The sequence below is a fragment of the Anser cygnoides genome, chromosome 8 (assembly GCF_040182565.1).
Source record: "Anser cygnoides isolate HZ-2024a breed goose chromosome 8, Taihu_goose_T2T_genome, whole genome shotgun sequence".
Taxonomy (NCBI): Eukaryota; Metazoa; Chordata; class Aves; order Anseriformes; family Anatidae; genus Anser; species Anser cygnoides.
Window position 1 is genome coordinate 11,035,033 of NC_089880.1, and position 12,253 is coordinate 11,047,285.

A 12,253-nucleotide genomic window follows, 5' to 3' on the forward strand; every position below is an offset into this window, starting at 1 on the left:
TTTCCATTTTAATTAGCCTTTTCTTTTTAATAGTGCCAGTGCCTGCTTCCCCATTTAGCTTTGCCAGTCAACACTACTTGCTAGTTTTCGCGGCTTCTCTTCACAAGTCTGAAGTACTGTATGTGACAAAACTCCTCTTGTTCCCTCCAGGCACCCAAGTTAATCAACTACAGCTGATCTTTGTTATGCTCAATCTCAAAGAACTGGGTGCAGTTGAGGGAAATCTGGCTTCAGACTTGCTGATCAGAAGCTGGAGCAGAGCTGTGGAGGCCTGTGGGATATAGCCTGTTGTATTCAGGTTTTTCCATACACGAGCTACTTGAAGAGGTATGGAAAGAGATTTTGTTAATTGTGTGACTTCACTTCTTTAATAAAATCTTGTACTTGGTGGTCACCAGGGTCTTGCTGAGAACTTTGTGATGATGGCCTTGCTTAAGTACTTAAAAATCGTTTTTAGTGATCTTTCTTTTTTATACATTTACCATGTGATTGTTTTATGTGCCAGAAGTGTAATTTCAGTGGACTAAGGTGAGAATTTGGGTAAATTCAACAAGTGGTTAAACTACTTGCTTTCCCGAGATGTGAAATTTCCCGAGATGTGAAAAACCCAGATTCAGTGCCTCTAATCATCACCTTGGAAAGAGAAACCAAAGCTGTACACAACAGAATATTGTGTGGAAGCTTGCTTTGCTCTTGCACTGCTCTCATTTTGCTCCGCATGGCATAATTCATGCGGAGCGTATGAGTGACTTGCTCCAAGTACAGTAGAGTTTGATGGCTAGTCTATTTGCTTGTGGAAAGTATTGTCATTGAAAGGGTGAAGTGTAGAGCTGAACTTTTAAAGAAAGGATCTGAATTTGTTTTCTTAATCCCTGTGAGCATTCTTCCAGTGTTGGACAAAAGGGAAATGTTACCGTTTTTCATAATCCTAGCCTTGTGTGATTGGTTTCTAAAGTAAATGCCCTGGCAGCAAACAGGAGAAAAACATTGTCTACAAGGAAGAATAAAATAACTTCTTGTCTGGACCAAATCCACTTTGTTTTTCAGTTAACGGGCCAAACCAAATGCAAAATTTTTAGTACGGCTCTTAAATACATGCACAGCTTGTGATTCACATTCTTCTAATGAGGCTGCTCTTTTGTGTTGTGTCTGAGTGGTTTCTTAGCGTTTGTGAAGTGAGACAAATAGTTCTCCATTCTCCATGAGAACAGCAGGCAGCTTGTACAACAGAACCAGTTGAGTGCTGCTGTTTGTGTGATGGCAGGCTGCAATCTCTTCTTGGTGGACTCCTGTTCAGAAGAAGCTCCTGGCAGTAGGTGTGGCAAGCACTACTGGGGTTTGTGTGTCCTCCTGTGTGAGGTGTTCCTCTCCAAATGATAGAAATGCTAGGGAATGGTGTGGAAGCTCTTACAGTGGGAGCTGTGCTGCTGCTCAAGAGGTAAAATGAGCAGGGAAGATTTCCTTGAAAGAGTAGCTCTGGCTGCATGCAGGGAGCAAAAATTTTGTTACGTGCATTTGTCCCTTTGAGCTGCTGGACAGTTCTTAGGGGTACTGAATGCTTATTGTCTTGAAATGCCGCTCTGTTTTCATTCACTTCACTTCCCAGCGCAAGCCGTGTTTAAAGAATGAAAACCCAATATGCTTGGAAGTCAGACTAAAGGATCTCTTCATGGTTGCTCAGAATTATAAGCTGTTTTTGAAAATCAAGATCTGATGGAACACAGAGATTGGTGAGCTGAAAAATGGGTGGGTTGCAAAACACTGCCAGTTACAGATCCATCTCAGATGGGACATGGAGTGTAGAAGGGTTATTCATGGGGTTGTGTTACACAGTGCCAAGGTGTTCCCTCTCAAAAAGATTTCAGATTGTGAACATCTCGGGTTATGTTTTCCAGTACAGATTACCATAACTGAAAGAAAATTGCCTTTGTGGATTTCTCTTTAGCCAAGAAGTGTTCGTTATACATTGCTCTGAAATACAGTGCGATCAGTCCTAAGTAGCAATAGTAGAGTTTTGCTGGTCACAGCATGTACTGGGCCTGGATATTTTTATTAATGTGAGGGTCCTGACCTGATGCTCTTCAAGTCTTGAAACACCAAGAAATTATGTCAGCATAGTGGAAGTAATAGCCACCTGATCTTAGGTAGAAATCTAAGGGTTGTGCAACAGTTTGCAAACTCCAAAGTAGGTCAGACTTTCCCTGTGTGTGAGTTCTTTATTTGAGCTGAAGGTAGCCAGAGCAGGGTGTGACTTTGTCAGTCTGAGATTTACTGAAGAGTGTTTTCACTGGATTCACTGACAAATTTTTTAAGAGTTTTATTTTCTGATTTTCTGGAAACTGCTGAAATTCCTCTGATATTTTTCTGTTCTTTATGAGTTAAGTTTAATGAGCAATCAAAGAATTACCAAATGGTTGTATGTTGGTTTCTTAACAATCAGGTCTTGATAATGGTATGCAGCCAAGGCGTGTTGTATGTTGACTGCTGTTTAAAAACCCAAGAAGTAGTTTGCTTTCTAATTAACGGAGTGCTGTGGTTTTTTTAATGTTTGATTCCTTTTATGAAAGTTTCTTTTAAGAAGGCTTAAAGTAGATGTGTTCTCTTTATGAGTTCACTTGGCCTTTTTGTAATGAACTTATTATGGAGCTTCACACATCTGTTGGAAAATGGAGCTTCTTATAGGCTACTGCAGTGTTTTTTCTGATTTTAATAGGCCTCGTTTATCCTGTAAAGAAACATACATTTTCTTACCTGATCAAGTGAGCAAACAATAGGGGTCAGATGTGGCAAAGACCCTAACAAAAAGCACATGTCCAGCCATCAGGGTGAGGTAAAGTCATATCGGGATTGCTTGAAGTTATTAATGGCAGTAAAATTTATGCTTCCTCCTGTTTTCCCAATTAAATTGAGAAACCTTTTTTTTTTTTTCTAAGGTGGCTCTGTAGCAGCTGGTTCCAATCCTTGTTGTGTGAATATTGCCTGGGGTGTCTCCATTCCTTTATAGTGGAGGCTGGCTGTAGCACATTAAGTAACAGTTCAGCTACAGGGACCAGTCTGTTGGAAAGCAGTAATTATTTAGGGATTTATTTTAATGGTTGCTTTTTTTATCATTTGTGGTAAGTATGGCCATCATTTTTAAAACAAACAAACTAACAAAACAAACAAAAACAACAGAAAAACCCTCTTTAGCATTCAACTTCTAATTTCCTATTAGATGTCCAAATAAAAGTAGCATGTCTAACTGGCTTAAGGAGAGTGGGTGATTTAGATGGGCAACTTTAGTATTACTAAAGAAGAACTAGCTTCAGACATGGAGGAATATAAAATGAAGTAGAGATTCTTCAGTATCAGTACTGTGTTTGAAGCAGAAATAGAATCCCAACTAACTCTATTTTTATGCTAAAAGCTTTCCCTATATCCCTACTTGACACTACTGGCAGATTGTAGTGATTTATCAGGAAGGAATAACTGAAATTTATACCGTTTCTGTATTTGCTTGCAAGTTTTTAAGAACTATTGTCTAAGACTTTTGACTATTTTAGTACTGTTGAGTTAGAAACAAAGTATATTGCAATTTTATAGCTCTTACAGGTGGAACATTGCTAATCTTAATACTAAGCCTTAATACTTCAGGTGAGTGGAAGAAGAAACAAACTTCATGGGAGGTGACTGAAAAATAGAAATGCTTATGGCAGGAGCAAGGGCAGGAGTGGAGAGATGGCAGCAGTCTAAAGATGAGGAGGCTGAGTTTTTGGAAATTTGCAAATCTAATGAATGCAAAGGAGATCCCCTGAGCCTGTATTTCTACTGTGGAGCTTACAATATGTGACTGCTTAATTAAGTGAATTATTTTAGTTGTTTCTTTGCGTAATTTCAAGAGCAAGTTAATAGTTCTCACTAGAAAGTAACCTAGTCTTCTACATGAACTGTTTACATCTGAAAGCTTTAGAGGGCACAACTTGGATGCCTAAAGCATGACAGAACAGAACCAACCAACTCTAGTTTCCTGGAGAATCTCCCTAAGGTTTGGACGCTTCTACTCTTAGAATCAAAAATCATTTAGGTTGGAGAAGACCCTTAAGATCATCAAGGCCGACCATCTACCTAGCACTACCAAGTCCACCGCTAAACCATGTCTGTAAGCACCACATCCACACGTTTCTTAAATAACCCCAGGAATGGGGACTCGACCACTTCCCTGGGCAGCCTGTTCCAATGCCTAGCCAATGTTTCCATAAAGATGTTCTTTCTGATATCCAATTTAAACCTCAAGCAAGGTAAGTTTCAATAAAGGATATATCTAAATTTAGCAGCATATAGTGTACTACTCAGTGGCTGTGCTTTTTCTCCTTATCTAAGTAGCAATGCTATGGGTGAGGAGCTTACTGGGTATTTTTCAGTCTGTTTTGTGGAGAGTTCAAAGCAAAGAAATTGTCTAGTGCTCCAGATGTGCAGCTTCATTTTTGTCTGTAGCTGTAACATTAAATAACTCAACCAAAATTAGTCGTTTATTAGTTCATTGGCTTAGAAATTACCGTTATAGTTCCTTGTTTCCTAGAAAAAAAGTGTATCCATATTTCAGATGTGGCATGTGCTTAGCTCTTTGGGGAGGGATGGGGGAAGGGAGGACACAGAAATCTGGATTTTAAGGTAGGCTTATGGTAGGAAACCAGTTTCAAACACAAAGGTGGCACAAGAAGGGTTATTAGTTGGTAATTAATATCATAGCATTATTTACATAGCCTAGTCTTTTTGAGTATGAGCAGACTTGCAATTTCTTTCAGGTTCTCTTGATAAAACAAACTGATATATCCAATATGATTTATATTTACATATGTAAATCAAACCAATGTGTGTCTAAACCACACGTGGAGCAACTTAGCACAACTGTTGCAGAGTTGGTTGCAAGGAATTGTACCGGACAGAAAAATTGAGTTACCTTTTTATCACTTCCCCCCAAATCACTTTCCCCCCCAAGATCCCTATTAATTATGATCCATATGAATGAATGAACTCTTAACTTCAATGTAAATAAAGTTTTGACAGCAGTGTGAGACAGTGTATGGATAAGATGTTCAGTTTGTTACATTTCCATCCGCCTACATTTATTATTTGCCTACTGTTGTAACAGCTTTGACTTAAGACTATCAGAATTTGAAGCTGAAACAAAGATTCACTCTGCCATTTTAAGAGGTAATTCTTTTAGGTTCTGGTTTTGATTTAGTGTAGTTAATGTTTTGCACGTGAGTTGGACAGGGTATATTTCATATCTGAAGTGGAGACATTGATGATTCCATTAGAAATGATGGCTACTTGAATTACTGATACTCTTACATTTGAATAATTTAATCCATAATTTATATCCTCATTGTTACTTTAGCATTTGAAAGCTGAATGCTGCTGCTGAAACTCAAATTGGCATTTCAGTTTTACAGCTTCAGGGTTTCTCTTTTGTTATTGTGGAGCGAACAGAGGATCTCTTCATTTTAAGCTCACAAACTCAACTGTAATGTTAGGACCAGATCTTGTTATCAAGAAATCATTTTTTCTTTAGCTTCTGCTACTGGTACCATTCGATCTTTAACCTCAGTAAGAATGAAACATAGGATTCAGGCACTGGTCCACAGAACTGGCACATGGCTTCTTATTAATGTTCAAAGGCTAAAAATCTGAAGCCATTTTGAACTCAGAACCCATCGTGTATTTATTTCCCTCTCTAATTTGCAGAAAACTAGTTGTGAAAACAGCCCGAGGGACCTGATATTTTTCCATCCCAGCTGCTCCAGCTGAACTACAGCTGCAAAAAAAATCTAAGTATTGTTTCTATAAACTGTTGAGTGTATTTTATAACACAATAATTCCCACAAAATCAGTAACTGCAGTTAATGACCGGTTTGTTAAGGCATTAACTGCACTCAGCTGGGAATGACCAATTTCTCTGGAATGGCTGTATAAGAACTAAGGATAATTCAGTAACACTTTCAAATAATTATTTGGTTAATTAATGGTAAATTCTTTTGGAAATCCTATCAAAGTACTTGTGACCCCCACATTTAATATCCAATGAGTTCATTATGATTCATGTTTTATTGCCATAAATACCAGAAGAATCCATAATGACTAGGCCATTATTTTCCAGGGCTGCCCTTACTGCTTTAGGCCATTTGGCTATTCCACCTTCAGTCATAAAATGCGTGATGCTCAAAACTACCAGCGTTTGTAGGCCACAACTTTCTGGCACCCCACCAAAACTTTGGTGATTTTTATGAACGCATTTGGCAAAGACCTTTTTTCTTTTCTTTCTCTTGCTTTTTCTGGTTAGGGGAATAATCGATGCCTACTGTACCAACCCATAAGGAAGTCTTTCTTGCAGTGTCTGCATTTTCATGTGTGGCCTTCAGCCATGGTTACAAATAGCAAAAAAGGTGTCACTTCTGTGCTTTGGAAAGTTGTTCTTTGGCCAGGTACTAGGCAGGGTTTGAAATTTTTGCAGCCGTGTTTCTAAGTAATGACTGACCTATGGCTTTATTCATCATCATTCAGATGAGTGTAAAACAAAAAGGTGATTTTGGTACTGGCAGGTTCAAGTCATAGTCAGTAGCTGGCAGTTTATATTTTCGGGAATGAAGTCCCAATGTAACAGGATGGCATTTGGCTTATTGGTGGATTTTTTCAGACAGACTGTCACTTCCTACCTTTTTACACCATCTTTAGCCTGCAAGATGATGCTTAGTGTTCATAGCATTGTAGCTGTTGAATCTGTTCTCTTCCTAATTTTAGACAAAGTAGTTATGCACAGTTTCCAGTCAACTTTCCGATAGGCTCTATGCTTCCTAATTAAGCATGATATTAACAATTTGCTTTAAATCATTGTGACTGTTCTGAAGAACAAGCCCCTCTTGATTTTCCTGAAGCGTTTGAGTCTTTGGATCATGAGTTGCCACAGTTTTACATAAGAACTGATAGAAGTGGGAGGTTTCTGTTTTTTTTCCACTAAAGTGCTTCCACAGGGAAATTTACGACAGAAACTTCTGGAAATCAGCCTGAAATTCTGTCCTTTCTGTGAAATTAAAAGGGAAACAAAACTTAAAGAAAATGCCTATACCATTAAATCCTTAAGAGCTGGTTTAGCTGCACACTGTTTTCTTTAAAGTTTAGTTCTATAGTTTATTTTCATCTCCAAGTTAGTAGAATTAATTTTTTTTCCTGTTTATTCACTTGAAAAGGACTTTATTGCTGTGCCTGTGAGCATCCCAAACCCCCTCCCTGTTCCCTGAGTTGCCGGGAGGACAAGGGAATTTGGGATGATGGGTCAGTTAACTGCGGAGCAAGAAAATTTAAATTTGACTCTTCTTTTTGAAACTATAGCTGTCTTTTCCTTCTGTGTGTCATGAAATCTGCCATATGGAACATGCTTTCGGAGACTGGTTTAAGCGTTGGTGACTGACTTCATTCAATCAAAATAAACTGATTTGAGTTTTAGGTATTTTTCCCACTTCAGGTTGAGTGCCTAGGTCTTTTTGATTGTTTTTGGCAATCTAGAAACAGAAGCAATGCTGTCACTGTCTGATAGCTACGATATTCTTTGGGCATCTGGAATGATACTGTAACACACTGGACCTATGAAAAAAGGGGAAAGAAAGAAGAGTGCATATTGTCTTTCCCCAAAAACAGAAGGCTTTGGCTGCTACTGTGGCTGTCTTATTTTCAAATAAGCTATTAGTATTAACAAATACCAGGAAATAAACTATGGTTGCTACAGAATGTAAGGATTTATCTTAACTGATGCTTTATCTTAGCACAAATGAAATTTGAAAAAATAAGGAGGGGGGAAAAAAAACATGAAGGGTAGAGGTTAAGCAAGTATAAAGTAGCATCATTCTCGTTGACTGCCTGCCAGTTCATACCCACTGAAGATCTGGCCCAACTTCCCTCTAGTCTGTTTTCCGTGTTACTGGGGAGCCAACTTTCCTCCCTTATTCTGGTTTACCTTTTACTTCACGTAGTGTTTCCTGCACTACCCAGTGAAGTGTAATTGTAATTTGAGTCTTAAATTTGAGTCTTGATGTTTGAGTCTTAAATGGAGGCATGGAAAGAAGTGTTAAGAGCAGTGTAAACAGCTTTTCCCTAGCCCCATGAAATTTGAGGGCATAATTTACTCTTTAAATTTTTATATTTGCTTAGGAGAAGCCTTTAGCTGTACGCATAGTAAAGCGTTTTTCTTTTTCCCCATGCAATTGTTGGATTTACAATGTCACTACAAGTTGATAGGTAGGTAAGATGACCAGTCACCTGAGAAGCACAAAAGACAGTAAACACTTCATATTGTTTGCTTAAAACAGAATTCATATGCTTTAGCATATGCTTTAGTATGGTCTTTGCTTTTATTTTAATAATAGCCTGATCAGCTTTCAAAGTTGGTCGTTATCCTTTCCCTAGCTGATAAATTTGTGGAAGGTTGAGATAAAAGTTGTGGGGTTTTTTTGTTACCTCTCCCTATCCCCTCAGTAGGTGATACGCCAGAAAGATCCAAAAGGTCAGCTATGTTTTTAGGAAAAGAATACTTCAGGAAAGAATACTTCACTGTGGTATAGCAACTGCCAGAAGGGTTTCATGGTTTTTTCTGGTAATTCAATTTTGAAAAAAGACACAAAATGTGCATTCTCAGGATAAAGGCATCGTATCCTTGCTGCTTAAAGGAAATTCCAGTTCCCAATGATGTATGCAGATGAAAAATTTAACTGGGTTTGTTGCTGTTTGAGATCTTGATGCTTTGCCAAAGCATGAGAGAGAAGGTCCAACTTAAGTGTAAGTGGGAGATAAGATATTTCTGAGCTGTATGAGACCTGTGAATTAATTCTGAGTTGGTGACCTTATTACATACTGGCCTAACTAATATAAACATTCAGTTGTATGTGTTATCCCATATATAGCCAGTATCCTCCTAATGCGGGGCTAGAGAAGAGCTCAAGACGGTGCTCAGTCCAAATTTCAGCAGAGAGTCAGGACCAGGCGTATCTATGTTTTTCTTAGCAAGCATTTATGCATTTGTCTAAGCTGTTTTTATAGTCTTCCTGTTAAATACTTCATAGCCTACTCATGTAAGTTGCTTTTTTTTCTTTAGAATCTTTGGTAAGCATTAATGTGCAAATAAAATATACTATTTTCTTTGAAATGTATGAAACACAAGGCACCCACAGTTTAGGATAATAAAACAATCAGTGTGTGATTTATGTGAAAGGCACTGGTTTCCTTCTACAACACTTTTTGGAGCAGTAGTTCTTATTTATCTCTGTGACATTGATGCGTTCTTTGGTATTTCACTTTGGGACAAGCTTATCATTTCAACAGGAATATCCACAGCTAAATCAGCATTACATTTGGTATTTAATTTCCTAGCTGGGATGTGATGAAGGCTTTCTCTGGATGGTCCATCATTAATAAGTGTTCCTTTCAGAAAATATATTTCTTGCAAAGTGGTACTAAGGAGATGTTTTGAGGTGCTGGGAAGAGGAGAAGTAGTTGGCATTGCCTTTGTTCCCTCTCTGTGCAAAGATGTTGTTCACTTGGACGTGCCAGACAAGACCTTCTCATAAATGTTGCATTTTTGTTTTAGATTTTCCCTCCCTTAATTAGGGTTTTCCTGCTTTTCATTCCTCCCCTTAAATGTTTATAGTACTTAAAATGCAAATCTTAATATGGATTTTTTTTTCCTTCTAGCAAATGAAAACTACAAACAAGTAGCCATGTGCATTCTGTATCACATAAGCATGGACGATCGCTTTAAATCGATGTTTGCCTACACAGACTGTATCCCGCAGGTATGTGCTTTATGTCTGATGAGTTGTCAAGATGCATCTTTCTATGTGCGCATCTTTTCCTCACTTATAGCAGAGCTCGCACTGACACCCACAGGTGAGAATGGGAACAGGCGTGATGCTGCTGAGTCAGTAGTGAGCCACCTACTCTTCAGGCAGTCTGACTGTTCTTGCTGTGTTTTGATGGTCCCAAGAAAAAGGTTGGGTGACAGATATTCTTTGTCAGTACTGCTGAGCCTTGATCTACGTCGAATTGGTGAAAAATACAGGGGACCTGATAAATTTCTGTGGAAGATTGGGAATACTTGAAAGAGATGAAAACTTGTGCGTAGTAAATCCTTAGGGAACCTCATGGAAAGTATTTCCTTTACTGTTTTAGAAGCTATTCTTTTCTGATCCCATTGGGTATCAAAATTTCAGTGTCTCATGTGTTACAGGATATGAACTGGAAACCAGCCAAGCAGTGTTGCATTGCTGCATGACAATTCGTTTTCCAACTGCAGGCGTGTACAACAGTTGGAGACATGAGGGCTATAGAGGGCTCTTCACAGATCCTTCAGACTACACTTTTTCATAACTTTGTCTCCAGCCATATTCTCTGACCCATGCACAGACACTGTTTCATGCTTTTAGGGAGGTATTTTATGTGTACTTTCTTGATTTTAGGTTGTAGCATGTTTTTTAACAAACGTCGAATACTCTCTAACCAATCTCTCGGTCCTGATGAGGCTTGGAGTCGAGAAAGCCTGCGTTGCGTAAATGTAGAAAGCTCTCTGGTAGCTCTTTCAGAATTGCACCACGGTATCTTCTTTCCTGCCAAACATGTTTTTAACATCAAATACATCTAGAATGGGAAGTTGCCATGGAAAAAATTCAGAATGTTTCTGGTCATTATTTCATGACAAAAATTGCGATGTTTTTCCAAATACAGGAGGGTTTTGGAGAAAAGGGAGGGGAGAACTGGTGGGAATAATTAGTGTATGTTACCAAACGTTCTTGCAAACATCCTACTGGCCACGTTTTCTGTCACAGAAGTAACTTTGCTAAGACATTTGCATGATACAAGGGACCTGCTTTGTTCTCAACAGTCACCTGCCAAACAAATTCACTGTGTTTCAGGGCTCACTTATGATGTGCTTTTAGGGAATTTTGGCTTGCATCTTAGGTCCCCAGTGTCAAACATAAGGAGGTGTGGATCTTCAGTGAAATCATACACTGAGCTTTAGTAAACATCATTGTTCTGATGGGCAGTGGCTGCTCAAAGTAGTGTTTGTAGGGCCTTATCCAGAGCCTACTGGAACAGGAAACAAATCCACTGCCTTAATTGGACTTTGGATAAAACTGCAAAATTTGAAAAATACCTATGGCTATTGATTCTTTAGTGGCTGATGTAAGTTTATACAGATGATATCTGCAGGCTGTTCAAAAAAGACAAGCTGGATAAACAGATTTTATTCATGAACATTGAAAATTAGGACAATTATTAAGGAAGACAGAGGAAACAGAAAATATGGGGAAGTAGATATTGCTTCAAGAGAAGAAAACGACCTTTTATAAGGACTTCCTGCCATCTGATTCTACCCTGGAAAACTGAATTCTCTCTTCAATAATAGTGCGTGCCCTTCAGTGGCTTTGTCTCCTTTTGAGGAAAGGTGTACATCTAAACTGGCAAATGCTCGATAACGAATTTTTAGCTGTTGTAGAAAATCCATCCCCTGTTGTCATTTTGAACATGTGAGGTGCTTGAGGAGGGCTTTCGCATGCTGTCCCAGGTAAACATCCTTCTTGTGGATTGTAGGAGTTAGTGGGTGCTATTCTAGTAACAGTTAAAAGTGAGTATTAACAGTTCATTCTTGTTTAGACCTCAGCAATGCGTGTTTTGTTTAAATAGGTGCAAATGCCATCCAGATGCTTATAAAAGCATTTATTGGTAATAACCTGGCCAATCAAAGGGCATGGTTAGGCAGTGATGTCATGGTGATATTTAATATTTTACCGCAGAGCAGTGTGCAAGGTTCTCTGCAGCTACCCACATGTTTTCCACCACAGTTGTCCTGTTTGGCCCCTCTTTGATCTATAAGCTTCTTTTCAGCTTAATGCTGGTAAACGTCCTCTCTTGACAGCACCCTTTGCTCCTGTCCGCCATTATCTGCTGAAGTTCAGAAACCAGAGCATCACTTCAAACAGCAGAGTTAGGGAGTAGCCGGTCAGAAGAGATTCCTGAGGCATGCAGTTCTGGCATAATCATTCAAAGATGTTTGAGCTGGGCTCGGGGAGGGGGTTGGACAGAGGTGTATGTGAGCAGAGAACTGTGGGGGTTGGCCTCTGGTCACTGGTAAATAAGTGAAGGCAGGTGCCAGAGAGTCTAGACACAGTGATTTCAGTCCTGGTCTGTGGTATCTGATACTCAATATGGGACTTGTCTGATTGAACAC

At 39.0% G+C, this 12,253-nt stretch overlaps 1 protein-coding gene across 1 annotated transcript in view; it reads left to right on the forward strand.

Moving 5' to 3' along the window:
* The window catches only part of KIFAP3 (kinesin associated protein 3), a 67,383-nt gene that overhangs the window by 16,776 nt on the left and 38,354 nt on the right, over positions 1-12,253 (forward strand). The window contains exon 11 of the mRNA XM_048080194.2: positions 9,721-9,821. Within this exon, the coding sequence (XP_047936151.1) occupies positions 9,721-9,821 (101 nt within the window). The remainder of the gene's footprint in view (positions 1-9,720; positions 9,822-12,253) is intronic.